The 27,033-nt window shown below is 39.0% G+C and overlaps 1 protein-coding gene across 5 annotated transcripts in view; it reads right to left on the bottom strand.

Annotated features, from left to right (window-relative positions):
* Window positions 1-154: 154 nt before the first annotated feature.
* LOC135323491 (inactive cell surface hyaluronidase CEMIP2-like) overlaps window positions 155-27,033 on the bottom strand; it is a 54,119-nt gene continuing 27,240 nt past the window's right edge. For all 5 annotated transcript variants that reach the window (XM_064500846.1, XM_064500847.1, XM_064500845.1 and 2 more), the window contains exons 8-24: window positions 18,526-18,735; window positions 17,930-18,135; window positions 17,259-17,328; window positions 14,245-14,373; window positions 12,388-12,476; window positions 11,268-11,399; window positions 10,713-10,748; window positions 9,854-10,009; window positions 9,103-9,280; window positions 8,518-8,733; window positions 7,551-7,759; window positions 6,871-7,056; window positions 5,436-5,655; window positions 5,160-5,258; window positions 3,825-3,973; window positions 2,929-3,032; window positions 155-2,425 (exon numbers count right to left, since the gene is read on the bottom strand). In XM_064500846.1, the coding sequence (XP_064356916.1) occupies window positions 2,229-2,425; window positions 2,929-3,032; window positions 3,825-3,973; window positions 5,160-5,258; window positions 5,436-5,655; window positions 6,871-7,056; window positions 7,551-7,759; window positions 8,518-8,733; window positions 9,103-9,280; window positions 9,854-10,009; window positions 10,713-10,748; window positions 11,268-11,399; window positions 12,388-12,476; window positions 14,245-14,373; window positions 17,259-17,328; window positions 17,930-18,135; window positions 18,526-18,735 (2,586 nt within the window). In that variant the 3' untranslated portion in view covers window positions 155-2,228. The remainder of the gene's footprint in view (window positions 2,426-2,928; window positions 3,033-3,824; window positions 3,974-5,159; window positions 5,259-5,435; window positions 5,656-6,870; window positions 7,057-7,550; window positions 7,760-8,517; window positions 8,734-9,102; window positions 9,281-9,853; window positions 10,010-10,712; window positions 10,749-11,267; window positions 11,400-12,387; window positions 12,477-14,244; window positions 14,374-17,258; window positions 17,329-17,929; window positions 18,136-18,525; window positions 18,736-27,033) is intronic.

Raw genomic sequence — 27,033 nt, 5'->3', positions numbered from 1 at the left:
TCCCAGTGCTCTCAACTCTTCTCTGAATGCAATTCAAAGGTAGAATGAAAGTGGAATTTGGGCCACAAACCTCGCGGGTCCATTGATGTTTAAAATAAAGTGGTTTATAATCTTCGGAACAACATATATTACAAAATTACTTAACAGAAGAACAGAAGAGACTAGCTCAAGCTTTTATTGCCTTGTCAGATGTAAAAATTTATTTACACAAAAGATGACACTTCAACTGCAGGTCCAATTGTTTATCTCAGTATGTCTTACATTGGAATAATCTTGACATTTCTAAGTATGATTTTTGCAAGACAGCTTGGAACAGCTGCATCTCGCACCTCACGGCCTACCTCACAAGCCCAAAGACCATTCTGTGTTTGGGATTTCTCTATTGAGCACGACCCACAGGTAAGAATAGCAGAAATCTTAAGACCGCTGTAATCCACAAACACTATCGCTACCACATTCACAGCATTAGTAAACCACATTGTCTTGCATTATTAACATCAAACATTATAGCTAGTCTTAAAGATTTACCACACACTTCTCTAACAAAATGTCTTTTTTACATTAAAACAGAACTGTGCATCAGAACAACTGCAAGATATGTAATCATCCATTTGGCTTGATTTTATAATAAAAATAATATCAGTCATCCGTTTAACTTCACCACTTGTGTTGTGCTCCTTTCCCCTACCCTCCCGCTTAAGAACAAAGATATTAAAACAGGCAGTATAATTGTAGCACTGAGGTAGCATATTGTAGTTGAACAGAATAATAGGTCTGCTATTGTGCATTCTCCCCTTTAAAGCACGATTAAAAAAAAAAGGCTTTCCAATTTCTTTGGAGAAGATAAGTGTACAGTCCATTTTCAACAGCCACTCCATGTTAAATCCAAAGGACAAGGCGTCTCTGAACAGTAGGTATGTTATACCAGATGGAATGAGTGAGAACATGCACAATAAGGAGAACGAACTGTGTCAGTTGTGTTAGAACCATAGCTACATTTTAGCTCTATTGCACCCTATTATGAAATGCACCTTTACAGTCTCTGAAATTTAACTTCAAAAGATTAGATCCCAAGAAAGGGAAGCTCTGTCTCAGTTCTTCTAAATGTGTTTGACCCAGAAAGGGTCAAACAGGTGTGACAAAACCAAAAGAAACCAAACAGGTCTAATATAAAACCAACAGGAAATATCAACTTGAGTATATTAAGAGAGTCAAAATTAAAGGTAAAAGATACAACATGACTAATTGAATGAACTGAGAGCACCTTCTACTTCCTTCACTTAAAGTTAGATCTGGCATAGCTTTAAAAAAAAAAAAAAAAAACAACTTGCAAAAATGCAAGAGTGGAAGTTTAGCTTCATAACAATTGAAAGTAACAAATGATTTCTCAGCTTTGCCCTGCTGGTTAAAAGCTTTAAAAGAAAAAGCTGAAATGAACCTGTACCCAAGACTGTAGCCTTAATACCCAGACTAACTGCTGAAGCAACTCTTACCGACTCCTGCATATTTTGGGGTGAGCAGCAAACAGCGATCCCGAAGAGCTGTGATCTTTCCCTGCTCCGTATGCCACACTGGTGCAAACAGCCCTGGCAATCTCTGTTGCACAGTCCACAACCCCCTGCCCTGGGCTGGATCTTGGAAACCCTCCTCCTCTCCATCTCTCATACAGCAAAGCAAGAATGTCACAAGGGTTATAGCCCCTTGAGCCCGAGCTGCATGAAGGAAAGGAATTGCTCTTTAATATCTTGGAAAGCAGGTAAAGAATGTGACTGAGCTGCTTGTTAAATGACCTCTCAGAAAAACATGTAAACGGCAGAGGAAAAATGCAAATTCAGTTAAGTTGACCAATTCAAGCTGCTAGAAAGAGAGATTTTAATGTTAATCTTTCAAGTAATCCACAATGCACTCCAATACCTGCTATCAAAACTTTTAAGGCTTTTTTGAACACCCTTTTAAATACAAAGGAGTATTAAACAGAAGGAACTTGCTTACAGTAAATACAAACATCTGAAAAAATCTCTGAAACCTGTTTATACACATACTAATAAATTCTTTAATATTTTGTACAACTAGAAGGTGCACAGACTGGCATTCAAGCGGTCAATGTTGGCAAACGTCTGTCAAACAATAACATGATTTACTTGGATAACAATATAGTTTAAAATGCCATAAATTAAAAATAAGTTAGTTCACATTTTTTCCCCCAGCAGTTATGTACATCTTAGTCTTTAATGAGATCCTGTAGCCTTCTTTAGAAGCTCCAGGTCTTTCCGTCGGCTTTTGATAGCTCTGGCACAGCCATACTCTTCCAGTTGTAAAGGGATATACTTCTCTATCTGAACTAGCCCTTGCCCAGCAGGACTGGTAAACAGCTTAATCCAGGATGGCTTAAAGTTTCCTTTGAAGCCCAGAAAGGCCATGCTCCCTGTGACAAAAAACAGCTCGGTATTACAGAAGCAGCCAAGTCCCTTCACGTACAACACACTAATGGCTCAGGAAGAAAATAACGCATTGCTGTGATATTCTCCCCCCAGGACTCCTCAGTGCGTTAATCCAATCTCAGCTTCCCACGCAACTAATGAGGAAATACTAATTTGCATTTTTTTTGTCATTTGTCATTAAATATTTTGAAATCTTTATTTGAAAACCCAACATGCATGACAGCTATAAGCTTGCCGTCTCAATACAGCACTCGTGCCAGAGGCAGAGCGTGGTCTAGACCATGTGGTCTATAAAGCGATCGTCCCTCAAAATACTAACAGCTTTTAATTGCTACATTCAGATTTTGTTAGAACAGAAAGCGCTACCTTGGCACAAGGAAGCTTTTAAAAATAGAACCGAAAACCCTCAGATTTGCTAGGTGAGGCACAAAATGGAGGCTTTGAAAAAAAGTCTGAGGAGAAGAGAAATGTGCAAAACTTCACTAACCATTGCTCTGCAGGTAAGGCGGTTTGGCTGTCCCCAGGGACATTAAGGCTTCTGATATATTAGGACTGTCTATGTCACCTCTTGTGCTCAGCAGAACTATAGACCTGCATCACAAACAATGCAGAGATGGCAACGGTTATAAATACTGAGTTTTCTGAACACTTTATTGCATGCTTTTACAGTTAGCTGGCCTAATAGTCCACTTGCTTAATAGTACTTGTGGTACATGGAGATAGAAAACAGTCTCTGGAAAAACGTTCCTAGACAATAGCCCATTCTGGAAGATAATTGTTATTAAAAAACAAGACTGACTTCTAAGATTAATTTCAAAACCATTTGGAAGTGTGATTAAAATAGTTTTTTTTTAAAAAATTATTCATTAAACAATCACATTAAAGCATTGATACAAAATTAAAATATTAGAAAGTTGATATTTCTGATGCTAACTTTTTCTCTTTGTTTAAAAGGGGTTTAGTGATAAGTAGTTTTCTCCCTGGATGAGAGAGAGAGGTCACTCACTAACAGTATAACATTTTGTGACGTAGTTCAGATTTTTAGATAGTTTCAGATTTTCTCAAATGAAGCAGTTAAATTGGAACACGCAGAGTTTTCCAATGCTGCCTGCCTTCCATCTCAAAAGCAAATTTCTTTAACTAAATGTCATGCAATAACACTTCTTAGCTTAAAAGAATAGCAACTTATAGTTTAACAAGGTCATTTCAGTGCACTGTTAAAATGTTCCCGTGTTTCTTTTTCCCTCAACATACATACGTTTGGTTCACTTTTAGTGCTTCTGCATAAACGCAGTTAGTGAAATCCTTGTTAGAGAGCTAAATATTTCCATGTAGAACTACAGTTTATGGGACATACTGTAAATAAATGTTCATTATACATACCTTTGTGGAATTCCAGATTTTAAATATCCATCTATACGCTTAATGTCTACTTCAGAGAATAATTTATTTCCTGACACTGTGCCAATGCAGGCATCAACTACAACAATAAGTATACCATTATCCTTGAGGGGAAATATAGTGTCATTGACCTAAATGGGAGGAGAAAAAGATGGGAGGGGAAAAAACATTTTTTTTTTAACATTATGTACAAATTCAACAGCTATTCTACTGCACTCAAAGTTATCTTCGTCTGGTTTAGACATAATGGTGTACAGCTCTTCCCCCAAAACACTTGCTTCTCATTAGCATCTCTTCATTTTTCCTCTGGAGAAGAGACTTTTGGTGGGACTTCTGAAATTGCATGGGAGTTTTGAGTCACCTGCTTTTATGTGGAGATCATACGTTTCAGGTGAGTTACTGCCTGCCTTGATAAGTTCTCCCATTTGGGGAAGCTAACATTCAGATACTGAACTGTCTGCGCTTCTTGCAAGAGCTCAGTTGATCTGTCTCTGCAACAGTCCCAGTTTTAGCCCCGTTTTTCCCATGAAACACTCTTCTTGCTTATGATAATGTGCAAAAAGGCCCCTAGAAGTTTGTAGCTTCTGTGTAAAGATTGCTGTGCTAACAGATCACAATCAATTTGTCTGTTTGGATAACTCAGAGTTTTACTATTTCAATCAAGACAATGCATTTAAATTGCAGGATGTAAGTCAGACTTTAAGCTTTGTGGTATGAGGATACCACATAATAATGATAATTCTAAAGATAATTCTATCTTCAGCATCACGTACAAGTCTCCTCCAGCTTCCAAACAGAAAAAAAAAAATCAAAGTAAACCAAGTTTTATACAATATCACAGCACTATGCACATCAGTACAGCATCATAACAAATTCAGAACAAATACAGCAATCTCTACGGATTCTTTTGTAATTGCAGTTTAACAAAGCTTAATGGGACAAGTCATTCAAACCATTAAAGTCAGTCATCTGTTAGCACAAAAAGTATTTCAGCTAAAAGGATTATTTAACAAAGTTTTTTTTTAAAGCAGCCATCAACAAACATATAACAAACCAGATTTTAACAGGAATGTGAGGATTTTAAACTCTTCTTTACTAGTACAATTTTTTCTCCAGTAGCAAAGGACTTGAATACATAATGGAAGACTTTGGAGCCTAATTTCCTGAGGGAAAAACATCAGCTTGATTTCTTTTTAAACTATGAACGAACAGTTATTTGAGTGAAGTGAGCTCAGCATTACATAAAGCTGTACAACTCCTGTAATATAAACTGCTGAAGAAAAAGCTTTTAAAAAGAAAACCATGAGCAATACTTACAGAAATAAATGCCTTCTGACCTCCACTTAACTCTTTTTTACCAGGAGAATTAATCTGCACAAGGAGGTAGTTTTTGTGAGGATCACTGGTGAATACCATCTGGATATCAAACAAAACACTTTAAGTATACATGTGGAGATGTCATCAACACTTTATCACACAAGGCTTAACTCACTCAAATAATCTATGCTCCAAAGCCAATGTGTCCATTTAATCATCAACAAGGCTGTTATTTCCATTTCTAGCCATGACAATAAATATAATGACATATTTTACCTGAGTTGCACCACACTTTGTACACGGTACAGTAGATTTTACTGGCATTTGCTTTATGACAGTTGGCCCTTGGTAGTACTTTGGATAAGCTTTTGCCATGCAGTTACTGATCCCTTTTGCTGAATCTTTGGTTACAATCTTGATCCTTTCACATCCCTGAGATGAGCAATAACTGTGACCATCCCTATTATATTTGGCTTGAAGAAATAAAAAGAGTAATCTATGCAAAAGGTGGAAAAAGAAAGAAAAAAAAAGTAGATCATTTACTAGAAAGATACATATTTACATAAAATTTAACAGCTACACTCCATGATTTTAAGAAGCAGGGAAACAACAATATTTACATCAGCATTTACTTCTGTACAATTGTTTAAGTTATTTCTAAATATTTAGAGTTTTTACTAGAATTAGGAAGTCTCTACCAAGACATCTGAAATCCCCAACAATTACAGGGGACACCATGACAAATGGATCTGTTCTGAAAAGAAGAGCCACTCCCCAAAATAGAGGCTTGCAGGAAACAAAAAACAAACTGCAGAGCACAAATGTTTTCTTTGATCATAGATCTTCACAGATGCCCAGCAGTAACTGTTTGGATATTCGCCTTCACCCGCCAACACTGGACAATGTAGTTGTATTCTTGCATGTTAAACAAATGCCTGGAAATGCATTTTAGGGGGTAGCAGTCATTATTGTTCCCATGACATAGAGACTGATAATAATTCTTCTACCATTTACTTGTTATCATGGAAGTTTTTAGACAAAGGAAACTTAAATGTCTTTTAAAAAGCTACACTCATCAGCACATTTACCACAGATGGACAGAGTAACGTATAAGGGAACGAAGCCCTGTAGTAATCATTTGCTTATAAACTAAAGAACAAAATTTGCAAGTGATGTACGTAGAAATTTTCTAATAAGTCTACCACATCTTAAATTTCCGAGAAGTGTCAGAAGTACTTTTGAAGGGGAGACTAGGACTTTTAAGTACTTCAGATAAGTCTGAAAACAGAGTAGTATTTTCAGAAATGGGTAGGTACTATCTTTAAAACATTCGTGGAACCAAAACCTTTCTGGAAATTTCTAGAAATTTCAGTTTAACAGGAGGGCACAAATTTTCTTTTAAGACTTTAAGTAACTAAGTTTCTTCCTGAAAGACAGTGCTCTGCAGCACTCCAGGTACCATGGTTTCCCCAGGCCTAGGACAGGAAATAGCTGTGACAACTGTGGTAGTCTTAGAAAAATATTTTAATGACAACCACTGTATTTTGGAAATTGGAAGTCACGTAAAGTATTATTTCACATATGCTTTGGGCTCCTTTGAAATCACTTTCCTCTTATGCGGATATCTCAGAGTTGATTTTAAGAGCATCAAACTGGCCATTTTAAGGTTAAACAACATGCCTTCCTGTAGGGCCAAGCTACAAGGAGTTACCCAGTACTGCTGTCAAAATAAAACTTCTTGTCTGATCGATTCTTTTCGAGTTCCAGCACTGACGATACAGGTGTATAACGCTCTATCTTGCTTGACAGAGCAGATGACTGCCTTTGAAAGGTTTCCAATACTATAACAAAATCCGTATTTGGTTGATAACAAAGACCAACACGAATCCAGTCATTCCTGAAAAATAAAATCAAATGTATGATTCACCATAGGAACAGTTTAGGTGACAATGTGCAGCAAACAGATGATTCAAAAAATAAGCAACAGGAATATAGAAATTCCCCCACACCCTCAAACCAGATCTTTCTTCCCCTCTCTGCACAAAATGTTTCATTAAATACCTTTGATACCCTTAAGATATGTTTGATTTTATACTTCAGATATTTAATTAGTTTATCTGACAACAAGATCAAGTATGACAAACCACTCAATTCCTGCTCTGTGCAACTTCGCTATTTGACACTTTTTCTTCTCCAAATGATTTTCCTTAAAGACTTAACTTTAGGTGCAGGCTCGCTGTTTAAGCTCAGGCTTTTCACATTTTAATATTTGTAGCAAAAAGTCAATATCCAGTTACACTGATGGTTGACAACTTTCACGCATGCTAATTCTGCAGGACATTACTTCAACGTTGCTTTATAAATCAACAATAAGAAATAAAAGGAACATACTTGTTGAAGTTAATGAGATAAAGATAAGTGACATTTGGAGCTTTTCCATTCCAATGGATTGTGTAGCCCTTTTGAAGCATCACTACTGGCTGGTATTGTTGAAAGATGGCTCTCTGATTAATACCTCGCAGAACCACAGGATTGGAGGGGTATTCATCTCGTACGATGGTCATGGAAAGGTTCTGCCCATTCCATGTTTGGACATAAATCTATAGGATATTAAGGGAGAAGAAAAGAAAGAGGAAGGGTTTGGACATAATCTTTTAATCAGTCCAAAAAGAAACGAAGTAGTGAAGAATAATCAGTACATTATGAACAGAGCTGCTACATTCTGAACTATGCAAGACCCAAACAGAACTACTTCTTTTTTTAAGAGCCGTTTGTAAAAAGGTTGTAGATTTTGCCCATTTTACAGACTAAAAAAAAGGGGATGGAGGAAAGAAAAGAGAGGTATAGAATCAGTTAAGGTGCTGGGCCAAATTCATACCCAACGTGAAGCAGAAATTGGAATTTTCTAGGCAAGAGATTTGTAATTCAGAAAGCTGTTTTTAACATTTTCATAAAGAAAAAAAACCACCACCAACAAAAAAACCCACACAAACCCAAGAAAACAAGACCCAGCCCATGAACAAAAGACAGTACTCCAGTGAAAAAAAATCTCCAATGCAAAAATGTCTTAGCAGATAGGAGTGCAACCTGGAACTTATGGTACGCAAACTCACAGCATAAACATTTGCTTTTACCTTGCTACATCTAATATTGTACACTCTGTTTACATACTGAGAATAATGCAAATTACAGAACTTGCCTGAAAATACACATAATACACATAAAAGTAGTTGAAATACTTTAAAGATACTTTGAACGATTTTTTTTTTTAATCTAAAGATAGGGAATTTTGTATGCTATCCCCCCAATTTTTCATGTTCTAGATTTGTTTTAAATAGAAAGCTGGAACAGTACTAGCCTGAGCATACGTCCCACTGCAAATCACTCCATTCCATTCTGTATTGTTAATGCACTTGGGGTGCTGAATCAGGTAGTTATCCATTCTGCCAACGTAGGTATCCTTGTAGTCAGTCACCGAACCATCTAGATCATGGAATATTGAGGTCTTGTCACCATCCAGATCTCCATCTTCAAACCAGGGACCAGGTTTTCCAAAGAAGACTCTCAGAGAAACCTGGTAATAGCAATAAGTTAACTGTTTGAATTGTTAGGTGACGCACAAATTAACACTTGCACAATTCCAGAAATGGAGGAATTTGACAGAGTTGATTAAAAACCTTCTGGCAAAGGCAGTGGAATCCTGCAAACAGAATTTCATTTTTTGGTAGTAGGCTCAAGTCAGGTCTTTTGCCCAGAAGATCTTTACTGCAACACACCCTCCATCTCAAACAACATGCCCTTTTGTTCAGGGGACAAAGGACACCTTGGGTGACCTCTCACCAAAAGATAAATTCTGGAATAGGAAGCCCTTAGATGATAAAAATACAACAAGAAGAAAGTGAAGCCTCTTACAGGAATAAAAGCGAACTCGTAACAAACTTACATTCGGACCAAACTTCACAAAAGAAATGTTGTTTTTAGGTGTCATCTGCCATGTGTTCTTCATCAAGAAACCAACTGCACTGGTAAATCTGTCCGGAGTTGGCACAAAGTTTTTGAATGTGCATTTGGTAAGATGAATAGGTCCATCATAAATTTGAAAACCTCTGATTGGAAACGTCCTGTTAATACAAGTAAATATTTAATGGTTTTTAAAATAGCATCCTGTAACAATAACCATGACAAGCCTCAGCTGGTGTTAAAACAGGTTTTCTCTCATTCAAGAATCAAGAAAGCAACACGAGGACAATGACACACAGATCAGGTCTTTGTAAAGGAAAACCTGTTTCTAGGCTTATCTATACGACTCAAACTCCCAAGCCTTGACTCTTTGAATTTTCTTGTTAGAAGAAAGAGCTGTCACAGTCCATCTGCAAATCCGTCCTTTCCCCAGAGGGGGGGGGACACCGCAGGAGAACACTACCACTTGCTCGACTAACCTGAGTACCTCATGAAACATCACCGCATTCCCCTCTCAAATAAATGAGCCCTCACAAGTGGCTAAGTGGCATAAAACTAGTCTGGCCTAGACCTTGCAAAAAGTCAAGAGTGACACAGCTGTCACGCAAAGTGTTAAAACACTTTGTCACCTTCAACAGAGTCTTCATCTCCTACAGACCATGCAAGAAAGGAGCTTATATCTGATACAAAGATCATTTCTGGGGCAGTAGTTATTTCAATCATAAAATACTTACCGATTTCTAGGCAGAGTGCGCGTTTTATTGTCTATTCCTCCAGTTCCCCAATATTTATTTTGGCCACCAGGAACCCCATAATTCTTGCTCTCACCTACAAACAGAGACTCAGATACCTCCTGGCTGGCACCTTCGTCATTTGGGAAGCTCCCATCACTATCAAAGCAATTTCAGAGAGGAGCTTTTAGTTAATGTTCTCCAGCAGATGAAAACACCAAGCTGTGGTACTATTTCTGTTTTTACAATGGTCTTGATAAAAGCAAAGCAGTCTATGCCTCATTTATAATACATAAAGCAATAAATTTTATCATTAACAGTATTTCAGACTAAACATTTAAAAGGCTAAATACACTTGTGCTGAGCTGAGCATTACACTTTCTTGTCTCCCCCTGTAGTCCCATGCTTTCAGAGCCCACAGCCGCAATTCTAGACCCGTTTTGTTGTTACCTAAACTGACAACAATTTTGGCATTCTACCAAAGTTGTTTAATTCTCTTGTATTAAAATGAGACTCTGCTCGCTTGAAAGACTCATCCCTTTCCTTTTCCTCTACTCAACTCTTCAGAGAGAAAACCAAAACTGCCTAAAGAGTTGTGCTATACCAAAAACACCTAACTCTTTTGGTGAAAAAGCAGCGAATTGTGGTGTAAAGCCAGCACATGTTGAATTAAAGAGCAAGCTTTGCCAGTCATGTCAATTTACAGCCTTAACAGTATTTTTTGCACCCCTGGAAATAGACCTGGGCCCAAAAATGAAACAATATCCTTATGCAGGTATACCTATTAATTTTGATAGAAAGATTTATATTTTCTAAACTTTTAAGCAAGTAAAAACACAAGTGATTAACACGAAGTACTCACCTAGCAAATGTCAAACCTATTCCATTGTCTGCAAACCTAAAAGAAAGTTTTTCAAATCAAGCTTCAAGTCATATTTTCTGAATTATCCTTCAATAAACTACTGTAAGAGCACATCCTGTTTTGAACTGCAGAAAGCTTGAGTTTTTGTATTAATGAAATTTAGAAACCCCCCACACTTATAAATAAGTCTTATAAAAATGGTGATGTTAAAAAAAGATCAAGTAATCTTTTATATATATTTAAGTGGAAACACGATAGCTTCAGGGAAGCCATAAAAATCTCAGTACAAATGTATGGTCTTAACCAACTTCTGGGCTTCATTCTTTTCTATTATGCAAATTTTTTGCTTCCATTTAAGGCAGGTTCCCATTTAATTGTGTATAAACTTGTTTCATCTAAAGTAGTGGGATACTGTGAAAGTAGTGGAAGATATTGAGAAGTTCCCAGAGTTAAGCATCAGTCCTCTCTTATAACCCTGTTGTAATTCATTGTCATAAACGCACCTTTCGGGGAAATTTCTTACCCAAATGCAGCGGTTTGCTTCTGGATACGTACCCTGAGTTCTGAATGAGGATATCCCCTCCCCTGACCCAGGCCCCGTGATCGTTGTTTTTGAAAGAGATCAGTCTGTCAATCAGGGCAGCAACACGGGGCTTTTCAGGGTCTGCATCTTGATGAGGCCGAAACCTGGGACGAAAAAAACAAACGCTTAAAATAAAAATACTATTTGTTTTATGTGTGTCACACGTGTAGGGCTGAGAGAACCTGAAAGTTAAACGCTCACGCTCATCTGAGAGGCAAAAATCAACTCTGCTTCATGTTTGGAAGTGACAGAAACCAAAACCAAGCACATCTGTAGTTCTCCATTTCTAGAAAAGTGTCTACATGGACCTAATCAAGTGGGAGCTTCTCTTTTCTGAGAACTCTCCAGCCCTTCGTTCAACCTCCCTCAACAGTAATCCATATAGTAAGCTTCCTAAACTATATTTTCAGTTTTAAGGCTCAGCGGTCACAACAGAATATCGATGAATATAACTACTCAGTACTTTATCTCCCATTTGACATTTGCTCGCTAACCAAAGATATTTTATTTGAAGTTCAGGACAAAACTAACCAGATGCAGCATAACCTGAAATTTCCTAGACTCTCCACTATTGTCTCTCACTGTCTCATTGTCTCTCGATGTGTTTGATTTGCACTGTCTCAGCAAATAACTTCCAATAAAACTGTACCACTGAACTACGACCTCCAACTCTAGGAGGTACGCCAGGAAACTTTCAGCTGTAGGAAAGGCAAGTGTATGTATTACCACTTGTTTGAAAAAGGCATACAAGTATTTAAGACTGAACCATAAACCAGAAAAACAGATTTTAAAATAAGCCTTTACCTTTAGCAACAATACCAGAAAATACTTAGACCGTGACAACAGAGCATGGTTAAAATGAATTCTAAAAGGCTGAAAACCACCTTGGGCAAGCGCTCAGGAGGAACAGCCAGCTCCTTTAAGGCACACCATGCTCTGTTGTTCCTAAAACACATGAACATATGAGAAAAAAAGGTATGACCTTATTTTTCAGTTATTATTTATAATATTTAGAACATGTTTTTCCTCATGTGAATGTACAATCTCAGACCTTATCCATTTTTCACAGATTTGATAGAGAATATCCTTTACCTTGCATTGTTGTCCAAACAAAGGTATTCTCTGGGATCATCAACACTAGCGTTAGTTGTTTTAATGCCCTTATCAATGAACAAACCAGCCTAAAACAAACAAGGAAAGACATGTCATACTATCCAGCACTGAAGGCTTTTAACTAGTTATCTTCAGCAATAAATATAAGCATTAGATTTTCAAAATTAAAAAGTTACAATGCATTCAATACACTACATTACATACTGTCTGACCTTTCGATTGGACCTAGCTGACATATTCTCTAGAAAGAAAGAGATAATCTATTTTTTTGGGGGGGGGTTGCATAGGAAAGAAGGAAAGAGGGAGGGAGAGAGGGAGAAAAAAGAAAAAAGCTACACACACACACACACACCCTATTCCTGAAAAATCATTAAAGTTCATTCTAAATTTCTTTCACATCATCTGACTATCTGAGGTTTTACACTTTCTTCCACATGCTGTACTGGACAATCTGGAAACCAATCTTGTGGTGAATTCAAAATATTCTCACAAATGTCACCAATTTTGGGGGGGGGGGGGGGGGGGAGGAAAAAAAAAAAAACTGTGCAAAATTGTTTTGTCTTTTAGTTTAAAACTCAATCACCTTTACTACTAAAGCTAACTTTCACCAAGAAATCATCATCAACTTGAAACTCAATAATACAGTATGAAATAATTTACTTTTGAAAGTAAGAAAGAATAATTTGTGTGACTAATTTAACAAATTAAATACACTACAGCTGCAGCTACCTTCACCTGTGATCCAAATGACAATTGTGTTGCTATACAAGTAGATCTTCAGATCTGCTACTGGAGTTAGTTCTTTTAACATGTAATTTAGCACACAAATTCCTATTTTTGTTTAAAGATAATGACAGTTACAGTGCTGAAACACTTTTTTTCTTTACAATGCACTTTTGCCTTCAATACATTTTAATTCCAATCTGAAAAACTGCCCTACAGTCCCAAATAGACCTTTCCTTAACTTCCATAAAACAGTGCACCTACACTTTGACAGTTAGGTGGCTGAGGTACTAACAAGTAAAGTCAGAGGTGTGGGGTTTTTTTTATTTGGCAAGAAAACATCCAAGACTTTGACAGAGAAAGATTCTGCAAATAAATATTGATCCTGGGTTTTATTAGGTAAGCTTCACACTAACAAAAATAGACATCTGAAGTTAAGTAGCTTTATAAACGTCATCGATATCTACACAGACAGCAGCTATCTTCTAAGTGAAAGCATCAGTTAAAGGACTTGAACCGACTTCACGTAGCAGAATGTGGAAAAGATTAAAATCACTTTAACAAAACAATAAGGAAAGCCTGTACCCAGACTGAGAACCCTCTAACAAAAAATTGCTGACAGTAGGTGGACTTCTAAAGGCAACTCGAAGCATAATCTCTAGTCAAACTGTGTCACCATGTAGAAATACCCGAATTACTATATGTAAAAAGACTCCAGGAAAACACATCACAGCTATTCAATGAATCACAACCATAATAAACCTCAATACTTTGGGGATCAGCTTTCTTCAAAGTAGGAAACTGCTGCCAGGAAAACTGAATAGCATCTGAAAATGTTACTCCTGGGACAGTGTACTTCACTAGAAGTATTAATTGATTTCAGTTGTTTGTGCTCTAAGAGAATACTAAACACAGCAAGTACTTGAAGTAAAACATCGCAAGAAACCATGCACATGCTTTTTATAAACTGTTCTACAATACCTAGACAGAATCACGCAGGTCAGTAACAGCTCAAGCCATCACCTAACTGGATTATCATTTAAATAGATGAGTCCCTATATAGAAAAATAGCAAAAAAAATTAAAGTTCTTTATTTATGAGATAGTGCACTACCTTAAAATTGGAGTGAACCCTGTTGTTATAGAAGATTCCTAAAGGTGTAAGCTCTGACTTAGTTTCAATGGCTGAACCATAAGAATCTCCCGTTGCAATCTTGTGAAACAAATACCATATTCCAGCATCCTGCAGATAAGGAGAGAATAACATTACTTATAAGAGAGTCTGATACATCAGTGTTGATATATCCACTTCTAATCACAAACCAATTGTATGTTAAATAGAACTTGCATATTTTAAGTAGGGCAGCAGATACGAACAAAGCCAAAATTAACTTCGGGCAATGGAACGCATTCTTCAAAATAAATTCTCTGAACACCTGTTTGATGAGAAAGTAAAAATTTTCAAATAGGGCTGTATTCTAGTGAATAATATTTATAAAAAAGTGTTTTGCTTTTCGGTGAAACTATGTAACACTATACATTTAAGATCCTCTAATATTTCAAATCACAAAAAAGTGTTAAGAGTTCATGTAATTTTTGCATTTGAATTACACTTTATATATATATATATTTGGTTTCCTTTTGTTACTAGTTAACTATGCTAGTTACCGTAAAATATTCAAAAGTCCCTTCTCTCCTCCTCACTACTACAGTCTGACTAAGGTTTGTTCATTTCCGCTCACATCAGATTTAGTGACACAGCCAAAAAAAAAAAAAAAAACCCACAAGAATTTTCAGGGAAAGGGAAAAAAGCACATCGAGAAGTCTGGCCAGTTCAGAGCACTGTGCCAATAACATGCAGTAATAATCAGTGTCTGTTCATTTTCTCCACTTCCTCAACATCCCTGCTCTTAAAGAGGCTAGGTTTATCTGCTAAGACAGAACCACAAAAATTCATATTCTGTTCTATTCATATTCACATTTGGGCTCACAAGAGGTGGCACAGGGACTGCACCAGAATAGCAAACACCTACAAATATGAAAAAAACCCTTGCAGAACTACATGCTCTGCACTCTTATAAAAGTTAAGGGGGGGTGGGTGGGAAGCATAGGGAGCATTGGAAGGTTAAACAGTAACCAGAGAACTGCTGCATATTGAGTGCTCTATACTACGAAAGAGAAGAAGAGTTTTCATCCTCCCCTCTTTTCATGAAATGTTGAAAAAGCCAAATCACTCTGGCTCAAAAGAATTGACAGATTTCACGCTGACAGAACATACTCATTTTCCAAACACCCCTGGAAACTCTGCTTCTCCATAGCGTATTCCCATCCCTAACGATGGCGCAGCTCAACGTTTCTGATGGTTAACAATGCTAAACAAATGTGGATGTTCCATTAGTAAAATACCAAAATCTTACTTCACATTTAATTAAATACAGTTCCACGCTTGGCAAAAGCAAATAATTTTTACCCAAAACACATCTTGCTGCTTAAAAGAAAAGTTTTAATAAGGAAACTTAAAAGCTCCTTAAGCACTTACGAGTATTCAGAAAAAGGAATAATGTTATTTTTAAGAAACACAAATGCAGCTCTCATAAACAGCCCAAACAAAAGAAAAGCATCTTTTGCTGATATAGCCTTACGATAGGCTTCACTGTGTAACAAAGGAGAAGGCAGGGGGGTCCTTTTATTTGCTTGTGATTTGTTACAATTTATGCCAGCAAAAGCTCCACAGTGTAATTTATAGCAACAGTTTGAGTATTTTGTTTCTGAAACATAACAAGCTGTAGCCTTTTATACTAATGTAATTATGTCCATGCAAGGGAGGTTTGCCAGCTTAGCCTGCACGAACACCAGAGCTGCTAAACTTCATACCATATACAAATGCTCACTCTGATAATGCACACCAAGATAACAAAAGGAAGTGACAGTCTCTAGGATACACTGCAAATGCAAAACGAATGCAAATTTTAGGCAGCAGACACACACAAGCTGTTTCCTGTAACTTGGCCTGCAATACTGAAAACAGGTAAAAGAATGTTACATAAAGCCAACAAAATGGAAAGATACTGAGTAGGAAACAGAAGAACGATTTGATTCAGTAAGTTTGTCCAGATACTTCCTAACAGTAGACAGTTAACAAGAAAAATGTTTCTTCAGAGAAAACAAAAACAAGCAAGAAGCAGAATAAGAATTTTGTAAGTTTTTTACACTACAGATACTTCAACTCATTTCAATATTTCAAATCCTGTTCCATTAATTCTGTTTTTTATGTATTCTATGCCTAAGTCATAATAATGCACTGACACACACATTCTACTTTCAGTACTGGAGTCTCTGCATTAAGAAGTCCTTCCTTTATTCTATTCCCACTGATCTCTTCAAAACAATCCACTCAAAACAACGCACACATATCAGCCTCTTATCCAATTTAAAAGCTGAACAGACTCCAGCCCCTACTCCACAACCTATATTGTGACAAAAGATAAGCAATAATGTTCACAATAGGTAAAAATGCATCGAGCAATCACTGCTGAGACACAAATGGCTAATGACAAAGTCAATAATAATAAAAAAGTATCTTAGCTATGCTGTTTCTTGTATAATGAACTATTTGTCAGCCCAAAGAATGAAGCTATAAAGCCAAATCTTGAAAAGCAGTCAAACAGTAAAATCATGACAGAAGTTACAGAAGATACAGAAGCCTTAATGTTAAAGTGCAGTGCACTAACTCCTTGGGAAAAAAAGGATTTCTCTCTCCCTTTATCCCTCTGTCTCTCTCGATATATATATGTGTATCTGTGTATATAAGCACACATGCATGCACACATATGCACACACATACACGCACTATTATAAGGACTAGAAACTGCAAAGAGGAAGAGATCTCCTCTGTTCCAGCCAAAACAAAGGTGGCATCTCTTAAATGCACATTTAGACCAAATTTGCACTTATAATGCCAATGTGCTACTAACATGCAAAGAGATTCATATGTAAAAAAAGGAAATGTGTATGTGTGCGTTTGGGGTGTTTTTTTGTTTGTTTTTTTTTTAAGGTGTAATGTTGTTCACATTTTGTGAGCATCAGGGAAACGAGTAGTTTGTGCTAAAGTACATTCGTGTGCCTCACCTGTGAACCTGCAGCTGCATTATTTATGAGATGATTGTTGGGATGAGAAATCCAGAAGGTTGAAACCGCCCTGAAATATTATTCAGAAACAAACTATTATTCAGAAGCTCTAGGTCCCTTACAGAAATCTCTTACCTTTCATAACAAGCACATTAGAAAATGCTAATCTGATGTCTAAATTCACTAGTTTACATATGAAGGAAAATCACAACCCCCCCCCCCCCCCCCCCAAACACGCATTTTAGTAGTCATGGAAATGCTTCTTTTTTATTTCAATACACAGTATTTTAAAACATTTTAAATACTCAGTGCAATGATAAACTGTTTTAGTAAGCTTCTAGAAGAGATTAATGCTATGAAGAAAAACTAGTAGCAACAATTTGAGAATGTGAGGGCCTTTGCACAGAAATAAAGATGCAGTCTTAAAAGTCTTTTGAACAAGTACCACAAGAAATAACAATCTTTCTACAAAACAACTTATTTTTATCTTTAATAAAAGGCTAGATACCAATTCTTTTTCTAAATAGTGAAGCTACATGAATTACACTTAAGGTCTCTGTATTAATAAGCTTATGCATAAAAATGTTCTCCTCTCTATATTGTCAAGAGACCCTCAGCAGTTTAACTACTGCAAACAGTTTGATTCTGCTTTTTCACCATGAAATACTCACATGCAGTCTGTGGCTGGCACTGGGACATAACTTCCATACACTTTATCCCTAATGCCAATACACATGCTGCTGTTTCTATCTGTAGGAAGAAGAGTGCCTGGTTTGGTGACTAGTCCAAGGTTGTGGAACAGAGTATTCCTCTGTTCAATGCCATCTTCTAAGAAGAAACAGTGACCTAGTGTGTCATAGCCAATGGTGTCCTTTATCTGCAGAAATACAAGTTCATTATGTCATTAGCAATAGCATTGACTGGGATTTATTTGACAAGGGCCATTTAGTTTTACTATGTTCATACAGCTGCAAATGAAGCTTCAGGATCAGCAGTTCAGATGATTCAAACATGAAGTTTTATTTATCCCTTACAAACACACTACTACGGCCTGGAGAGCTTAGCTGCCTGCAAGGATCTGAAAAAAACAGAACAGCAAGATCTGTTAAAAAGAAAGTTACTGTTTGCACTTGTTTGTTTATTCGTTGCCATAAAAAACACCCACGCTGCCAAGCATTTAAACTTGAAGAAGGTGACTATTTTTGCTCTAAATACTCTTTTTAACACTTATCTCAACAAGGCATGGTTTTACTGTCCTGGCACCTACCAGCAAGCCATTAGTTGCATGAACAGTCACACATCTGGAGAAACAGTGATGAATGGAAAGACCTTCCAGATAAGTCTTAAAATTATAACCTCCTTTTTCATCCACATCCCCACATAGGTGAAAGTGGACAGGGTAACTTCCAAGCTGCTGCTGCCCCATTTGCTTCAGCTCCACATAGGAGAGATGAACAGATGTAAAATTCTTCAGAATCTAAAAACATAATGAGATGTCCAGAATAAGTAAAACACTGCTTACTTTTTAACCAGTGGAAATTCAAGCTAATATATCAGCTATTTCTGCCAGATATACACAGGTATTGTTAAGGAATAGTGAACTGAAACTGTCTAGAGGTAGCCGCTTAGCACAACTTATATAAAACTTGCTTAGCATGAGTAGCTAAATTTGCTGAAGCCTTAGGCCGCACTTAGATAAAATAATGAACTTTTACTTAGTCCAGTAAGGAAAGGGCCTCAGAGCTGGTTCCAGCTGGGAAGATAAGGAAGTTACAAGCAGTCTGCATTCCTGCGCCTCACACTCCGAAAGGGAGGGTGTCAAGGCTTTGAAATAAGACCAGTGCAGGGCATTAGGACCTTGAGGGACAAAGCCTCAGCTCACTGCTGGGGCAGTGTTAATTGTTATGATTTAGAATCACCTCCTCCTCCTCCTCCGGACCTTGAGACACAACAGTAAGACCCAACAAGAAATGAAGGTACAACTGTCAGCAGAAACCGCAACAGTAAAGATAAGGGAGAAAAACAGCCTGCCTAGGAACAACGATGAGACCCAATAGGGAGCAGGAGACCCCAGACCTAAAAATTACTATTGGTCTGAACTACCGCGTGAGGGGTGGGAAACTTAATTTGAAAAAGCTATAATTGCCCAGGGATTTCTTTGTTCGGGGTCCCTCTTCGGAGGCACCCAGCTCGAGCTGTAATTACTGCACGCGCGTCATTAAAATTTAATTATTTAATTTGCTTTGATTTGGCTCTGAACTTTTCTGCGGGAACCTAGGGTCGGGCCCTGTTATGGTGGCCGACAAGCCTAATTTCCATAACAGTTTGGCGACCCAGGTGGGACCCTAGGCGACCACTGTCGGGGCCTCTCGTCTCCAAACGATCATCTGGCGCCATCGGGTGAGTTCACCTGGGATCTTTGGCAACGAGAGGCACCGAGAAGGTGAGTCTTAAATTCCCGCCGAAATTCTAAATTCTGGTCTGGTAACAGTGCACTGTAAGGGGTACACGGGCTGGCCACCATAAGGCGTACCAGGGGATGGGTGTGAGTCCCATCCCCAGGGTCTGAGTGGGCTTTAAGTCCCAGCCCTGCCCGGCCGGAAAGGGGAGTGCGCAGCCTGATCAGCATAAGGCGCACTGCAAGACTGTAAGACAGAAGTCTAGAGTCACTGTGACTGGTGTGAGTGTGAGCAGTAGTGTGTGTGTGTGTGTGTGTGTGTGTAGCCTGGGAACCGACCGGGGCGCCCGTCGGCTGAGGAAGCCGCCCGCTGCGAAGGGACAGCAGTCCTAGCAGTTAAAGACTCGGGGGGTGTGAGTGCGGTTCCCAGAGAGTGAGAGTGAGAGAGTGTGTGATCACACCAGCCACAGGGGCTGGAGTTACTGGTAAGGAAGTGCGCTGCACTTCCTTACTTTCGGCATAGAAAAGGGGATGCCCTTAGCCGAAATTTTGGGAAATTGGAGTAAGATTGAGGGTACCAAAAATCTAAGGAAAAAAGGTTGATCCAACTATGTCAGGAGGATTGCCCATTCCTGACAAAGGAGGGAAACCCAGCGGAACGGTGGCCACCACAAGGGACTTTTGATCAGCAGGAACTAACTGTCTTGTGAAATTGTCTAGAAGACAGGTTTCCAAGTCGAATGGATTACTGGTATGTTTGGGATAACTGGGCATGGGCGCAGGAGCATTTGAGCCAGGAGGGAGGGAGGAAAGAAACCCGCCGAAGGTAACACTTGTGCTAGCAGATACTAGTACCCCGGACTGTGCTCCAAAAGTTTCTGCTCCACCTTATATGCCTGATGATCTATCTGTCATTACTCCTCCTTCTCCCTCTACTCTACCGGCTGCTGGACTCTATCCTATGATCCCCAACGTGCTGACTAACCCTGCCGCTTTACAGCCAGGGGGAAAGGGAGGGGCCAGTCCCCCCCTCCTGTGCTGCGGGTATTTACTAATCAGCCCTGGGACCCTGGCGATCTCGCCTTATGGAGGGGTAAAATGCCGAGATTAAGAAAAGATGCAGAGCGATGTGTGCAGTTATTTTCTAATATATGCACTGGGCACAACCCAAACTGGAGTGATACTCAAATTCTTTTGAGGGAATTATTTCAACCAAATGAAGGGGATAAGATAATTAAAGATGCGGAAGAAGCGCAGCAAGCTGGGGGAAATAGAAACCTCTGGCTAGCAAATGATCCAAATTGGGATTGTAATAATGCAGGAGATAGAGCTGTGTGTCAAACAGGACTTTGAAATTTAGTAGAAGCAATCAGAGCATGCAGAGAGTTAGGAGTAAATTGGACTAAAGTGCAAGAATGCAGACAGTGATTAGATGAACACCCCAGTGACTTTTGGGGACTTTTGCGGTAAGACCTGCTAAAATATGGAGGAATGACCCCACAAAAACTTCAGTGATGCTCTTGCAATTAGTGTTTTTATAGATCAAGCAGCCCCTGACACACGAAAGTATTTTAAAGAGCATATGCCAGGCTGGCAAGGGGAGGGGGCGCGGCAGAACCAGAGGAGATAGATGGAATCAAAGTGAAGGTGGTGTACAATTAAGAGCTAATGATGTTTGTCATTATTGCGTGGAACAAGGGCACTGGAAGCAGGAATGCCCAGTGAGGCCCCGTGTACTGGGGAATAGAGGGGCCAGCATGAGAAAATCAAACACTAGGAATGAGACCAGGCAATTCCCAGCCAGTCCACAATGACAGGAGATAGGAGACTCAGAAAATACTGTGGAAATTGGGGTAAATTTATGGGATATAAATTTGGATTTGAGGGGCAGGTAATGGCAAATATAGAAGGTTTAGAAGTTCCCTTTCTAGATACCGGAGCCACCCTTTCCCTTTTAAATTTTGAGCCTAAAGGATGCAAGTCGTCAGATAAAATAATGATGCGAGGAGAAACGTGAAAAAGCGAACGAATGTTATCTAAGCCCTTATTGCTCACTATTGGAGGTAAAAGAGCATGGGGACATTTTATAATTTCCACAGACTCACCCTCTTGCCTCTTAGGGAGAGATCTCCTGCAAGCCTTGGATACTCCGATCTGTTTACAGCCAGAAGGGATAAAATTAATAATTATGGGCTCATGTGTTCTGGCTAAGACGCCAGAACCAGAGTGGACTAATCTGCAAATTCCAACAAGTTTAGAATCAGTTCCTAAAAAGTTATGGAGCTCTTCAGGAATGGATGTTGGACTACTGAAATCAGCTAGTCCAGTCTCAATAAAAACAAAGGGGGGATTGCCTCCCACGGTTAAACAATACCCTATCCCAAAGAAAGCAGAGAAGAGCATCCAAAAACAAATCAATCATTATTTGAAACTGGGTATCCTTAGAGTCTGTGAATCCCCATACAACACTGATTCTGCCGGTTAAAAAGAGAACAGGCAAGATTCTGATGGCGATCCAGAGTATCGGTTTGTACAAGACTTAAGGGCTATAAACCAACATGTAATTGCTCCACACCCAGTAGTTCCCGACCCATCAACCGTATTATTACAGATACCTCATTGGGCAACTTATTTTACCGTGATTGATCTAACGTCAGCCTTTTTTAGTATACCGATAGCTGAGGACAGCCAAGATCTCTTTGCTTTCACTTGGAAGGGACAATTAACTTGGACGAGGCTGCCACAGGGATTTACTGTGTCTCCGACTATTTTTTCGCATATACTCAAAAATGATCTCTCAGATATCGAACTTCCAGGACATTCAGTGTTAATACAATATGTGGATGATTTGTTATTAGCAAGTAAAGATTATGAGGCATGTTTAAAAGACACTATTTCTCTATGTAATGCTCTTGCAGAAAAAGGGCATCGGGCATCTCTGTCTAAACTTCAGCTGTGTCAGCGAGAGGTAAATTATTTGGGTTTTATTTTAAAGGAAGGACACAGGTTAATTGATCCAGAACGAGTAAAGACAATTCTTAATATGCCCTGTCCTGTAACAAAAAAGCAACTTAGGGGATTTTTAGGAGCTGTAGGATTTTGCTGACCGTGGATTCCTGGGTTAGGAGAACTTACTAAGCCTTTAGTGCAGGCAACAAAAAAAGAGGAGATAGAGCCTTTGGCCTGGGGCCCAGAAAGGGAGAAAGCTTTTACATCTGTAAAAAAGGCATTGGTTTCAGCCCCTGCTCTAGGGTTACCAGATTATAGCAAACCATTTGAATTATTTGTCCATGAACGACAGGGAGTAGCAAGTGGGGTACCAAAAAACTAGGTCCTCACTGTAGACCAGTGGCCTATTTACTCCACACAGCTAGACGTGGTAGCTAAAGGCACTCCAGGATGCATCAGAGCAATAGCAGCTACGGCAGCTCTTATTGAAAAAACACGACCTGTAGTTTTGGGTCACTCATTGACTGTGTATGTGCCTCATGAAGTAGAACTGTTAATGAAACAATACGCAACTCAAGCACTATCCCCACAGAGAGCTCACCGCTCTGAACTGATAATATTGCATGCAGATAATGTGACCTTAAAGAGATGCAATATCTTAAATCCAGCAACGCTACTGCCTCTACCTGAGGATGGAGAGCCGCATCATTCCTGTGAACAGGTGGTCGTCAGCTCGAGCAAGCCCCGGGAGGATCTTAAAGACGAACCTTTGGGAAACCCGGACTTAGTTCTGTTTACAGATGGATCATCCTATTATTTGGGCGGAAGGCGCCACTCAGGTTATGCTGTCACTAACCTCTTTGAGGTACTTGAGACTAATCCTTTGTCTCCGTCTGTAAGTGCTCAAGGAGCAGAATTAATAGCATTGACCCAAGCAGCAAAAATCAGTAAGAACCTGCGGGTAAATATCTACACCGATTCTAAATATGCATTTGGAGTATTTGATGTAACAGGGATGTTATGGAAAGAACGAGGATTTTTTTACGTCATCAGGAAAGAAATTAGCTAATGGAGAAGAAATACGTAATTTGCTGGAAGCAGTCCAACTGCCCGAAAGAAATTGCTGTAATACACTGCCCAGCCCATACTAAAGATACTACAGAAATTAGTAGAGGAAATACGTTAGCTGACGCCGCTGCGAAGGCTGCAGCCCGACAACCTCTGAGAGAATGTATGGGGGCAGTTCCAAGGATGAACCAAAGTGAGTGACCAAATTGAATAGACCCCAAAACCATGTATGAAAAGGACTGCTCAGTGGAAAGAAAAAAAAAACAGGAATACTGGGAAGCAAAACAAAATGATGATGGAATATGGACAATTGGAGGAAAACCAATTCTACCAAAAAAAAAAAAAAATTTAATTGCTATAGCTAGGTGGTTTCACGATAAAGCTCATGCGGGAGCCGAGGCGGTAGCTAACCAGGTACAGAAAGTGTGGGCTGCTCCAGGAATTTATATGGCTGCAAAAAGAATAACAAATAGCTGCCTGACCTGCCAGAAGTTTTCAAATAGCAAACCAAGCTCAGAGTTAGGGGGATGACCATGGGCCCACTTCCCTTTCCAAAAGCTACAGATAGATTATGCGGATATGCCATCCGCCAATGGGTACAAACACTTGTTAGTGATAGTAGATCAGTTATCAGGCTGGGTAGAGGCTTTCCCAACAAGAAAGGCCGACGCAGGAGGGGTAGTAAAAGCCTTACTGAAAGAAATCATACCCAGGTGTGGGGTCCCAGAAGCCATTGATTCAGACAGGGGTGCCCATTTTACGGCAAACATAATCACTCAATTATATAAATCATTAGGAATAAAAAGAAACCTATGTACCCCTTATCACCCACAATCTTCAGGACAGGTAGAAAGAATGAATAGAACATTAAAAGAAAAAAATAGCAAGAATATGCACACCAGCCTAAAATGGCCAGAAGCATTAAACTTAGCTCTATGGGATGTTTGAAATGCCCCACGGCAACCCATAGGACTAACGCCAGCAGAAATTCTCTTCGGGAGACATTTAGCTATACTAGGGACTTATTATTCCAGCTAAGACCAGCCTGTTAGACGGAGATGAACGACTAGCCCAGTATGTTCTAAGTATGCAAAAAAGGTTTGAAAATCTTTAAAATAAATAAATAAATAAATAAATGCTCAACGATATCAATCCACACCACCTGAAATACAAGTGCCTGGTATACAGCCTGGGGATGAAGTTTTAGTTAAAGTATTTTCACAAAAATCCAAGTTAAAACCTAAATGGAACAGGCCATATACTGTCATACTATGTTCTTATTTTGCTGTTAGAGTTGAACTGTACTTGTATATGTTAAAAAAGGATGTGTATGTGTAAGAACACTTTGTAATCTTATATTCATAGATAACATTGTTGTAGATACAAGTAATTAATTACTCAAATATTTGTATTTGTAACTTTACCCAAAATTATGGGATGCGACTTTAATTATTCAGCTCCTATTACATCTTATCAATTGTTCCAATCTAATTATACATTGAGCCAAAATTTACTACCTACTTCCATTGGAATGAATCTTACACTAGTAAAGAAACTACTACAATGTGATGATTTGCGTTGACTGCTAGAATGCACCTGAAACAATGGACGAAAAACTCTGATCACCATTCATCATGATGCGGAAGAGATACACCACATCTTGGGAAGGGTAAAGGAGGACGGAGAACATCATGGATGGGAAATTCTTCTAGGATGGTCACCAACTGCAACAGGGATTTATAATAATGTGTTGCACCCAGTAGTAGTTGTGTTAACTGTGTTATGCCTATTACTTACGATTATATTATACATAAGATTATGGAAAGTGATAGTACGCCTCAAAAGACTTCGAGAACTCTGTTTAAAGTATTAGCAGGGATGCGTAATAAAAACAAAGGGGAGACTGTTAAAGAATAGCGAACTGAAACTGTCTAGAGGTAGCCGCTTAGCACAACTTATATAAAACTTGCTTAGCATGAGTAGCTAAATTTGCTGAAGCCTTAGGCCGCACTTAGATAAAATAATGAACTTTTACTTAGTCCAGTAAGGAAAGGGCCTCAGAGCTGGTTCCAGCTGGGAAGATAAGGAAGTTACAAGCAGTCTGCATTCCTGCGCCTCACACTCCGAAAGGGAGGGTGTCAAGGCTTTGAAATAAGACCAGTGCAGGGCATTAGGACCTTGAGGGACAAAGCCTCAGCTCACTGCTGGGGCAGTGTTAATTGTTATGATTTAGAATCACCTCCTCCTCCTCCTCCGGACCTTGAGACACAACAGTAAGACCCAACAAGAAATGAAGGTACAACTGTCAGCAGAAACCGCAACAGTAAAGATAAGGGAGAAAAACAGCCTGCCTAGGAACAACGATGAGACCCAATAGGGAGCAGGAGACCCCAGACCTAAAAATTACTATTGGTCTGAACTACCGCGTGAGGGGTGGGAAACTTAATTTGAAAAAGCTATAATTGCCCAGGGATTTCTTTGTTCGGGGTCCCTCTTCGGAGGCACCCAGCTCGAGCTGTAATTACTGCACGCGCGTCATTAAAATTTAATTATTTAATTTGCTTTGATTTGGCTCTGAACTTTTCTGCAGGAACCTAGGGTCGGGCCCTGTTATGGTGGCTGACAAGCCTAATTTCCATAACAGGTATCATGAGAAAACACCAGCAAGACTAGTTGGAACAATTAGTTTCTTGTTCTAGATCCCATTTTACAAAACAGTACCCTTCATGAATAAGAGTAAAAGCAAAAATCTATGCATGGCTAAAACAGATCAAATTTCCCCAGACATTATATTGCTACATTACACTGTTTGGTCTTTACCAGCTGATATGTTAAATATTCTTCATGTACAATGACATTCCATCCAGATAAATAGACACCACCCACATAGGGCTCATCCACCATGAAGCTGTACCAATGTACCTAAACCAGTCTGGGACAGGCTTAGTTGAACAGAACCACAGAATAACACAGGTTCAAAGAAACTTCTCAAGATCATATGGTCCTATCATTGGCTCAACAGAGGGTCAACTTAGAGAAGCTTGCTCAGTGCATTGTCCTAGGAATACCTCTAACGGTATAGATATTCACATGACAGCAACTGGTTCCTCCCTCTTATTTTCCTAATATCTAACCAGAATTTGCCTTGCTGCCCTTTGGTTCCAGTTGCCTTTTGCCCTATCACTGTGCACCTTCACAAAGCGTATCCATGTCTTCTTTGCCCTGGGGAGCCCAAAACCAGACACGACACTCCAGATGTGGTCTTGCAAGTGCCAAACAGAGGGGAAGAACTCTTCCCTGGACCTGCTGGCTGCACTTGTGCTAGCACAGTGCCTAAGATGCTGTTGGCCTTTGCCACAA

This window comes from Dromaius novaehollandiae, chromosome W (genome assembly GCF_036370855.1).
Source record: "Dromaius novaehollandiae isolate bDroNov1 chromosome W, bDroNov1.hap1, whole genome shotgun sequence".
Lineage (NCBI taxonomy): Eukaryota > Metazoa > Chordata > Aves > Casuariiformes > Dromaiidae > Dromaius > Dromaius novaehollandiae.
Note: the sequence above shows the minus strand (reverse complement) of the source record. Positions and strands in the feature narration are given on the sequence as shown.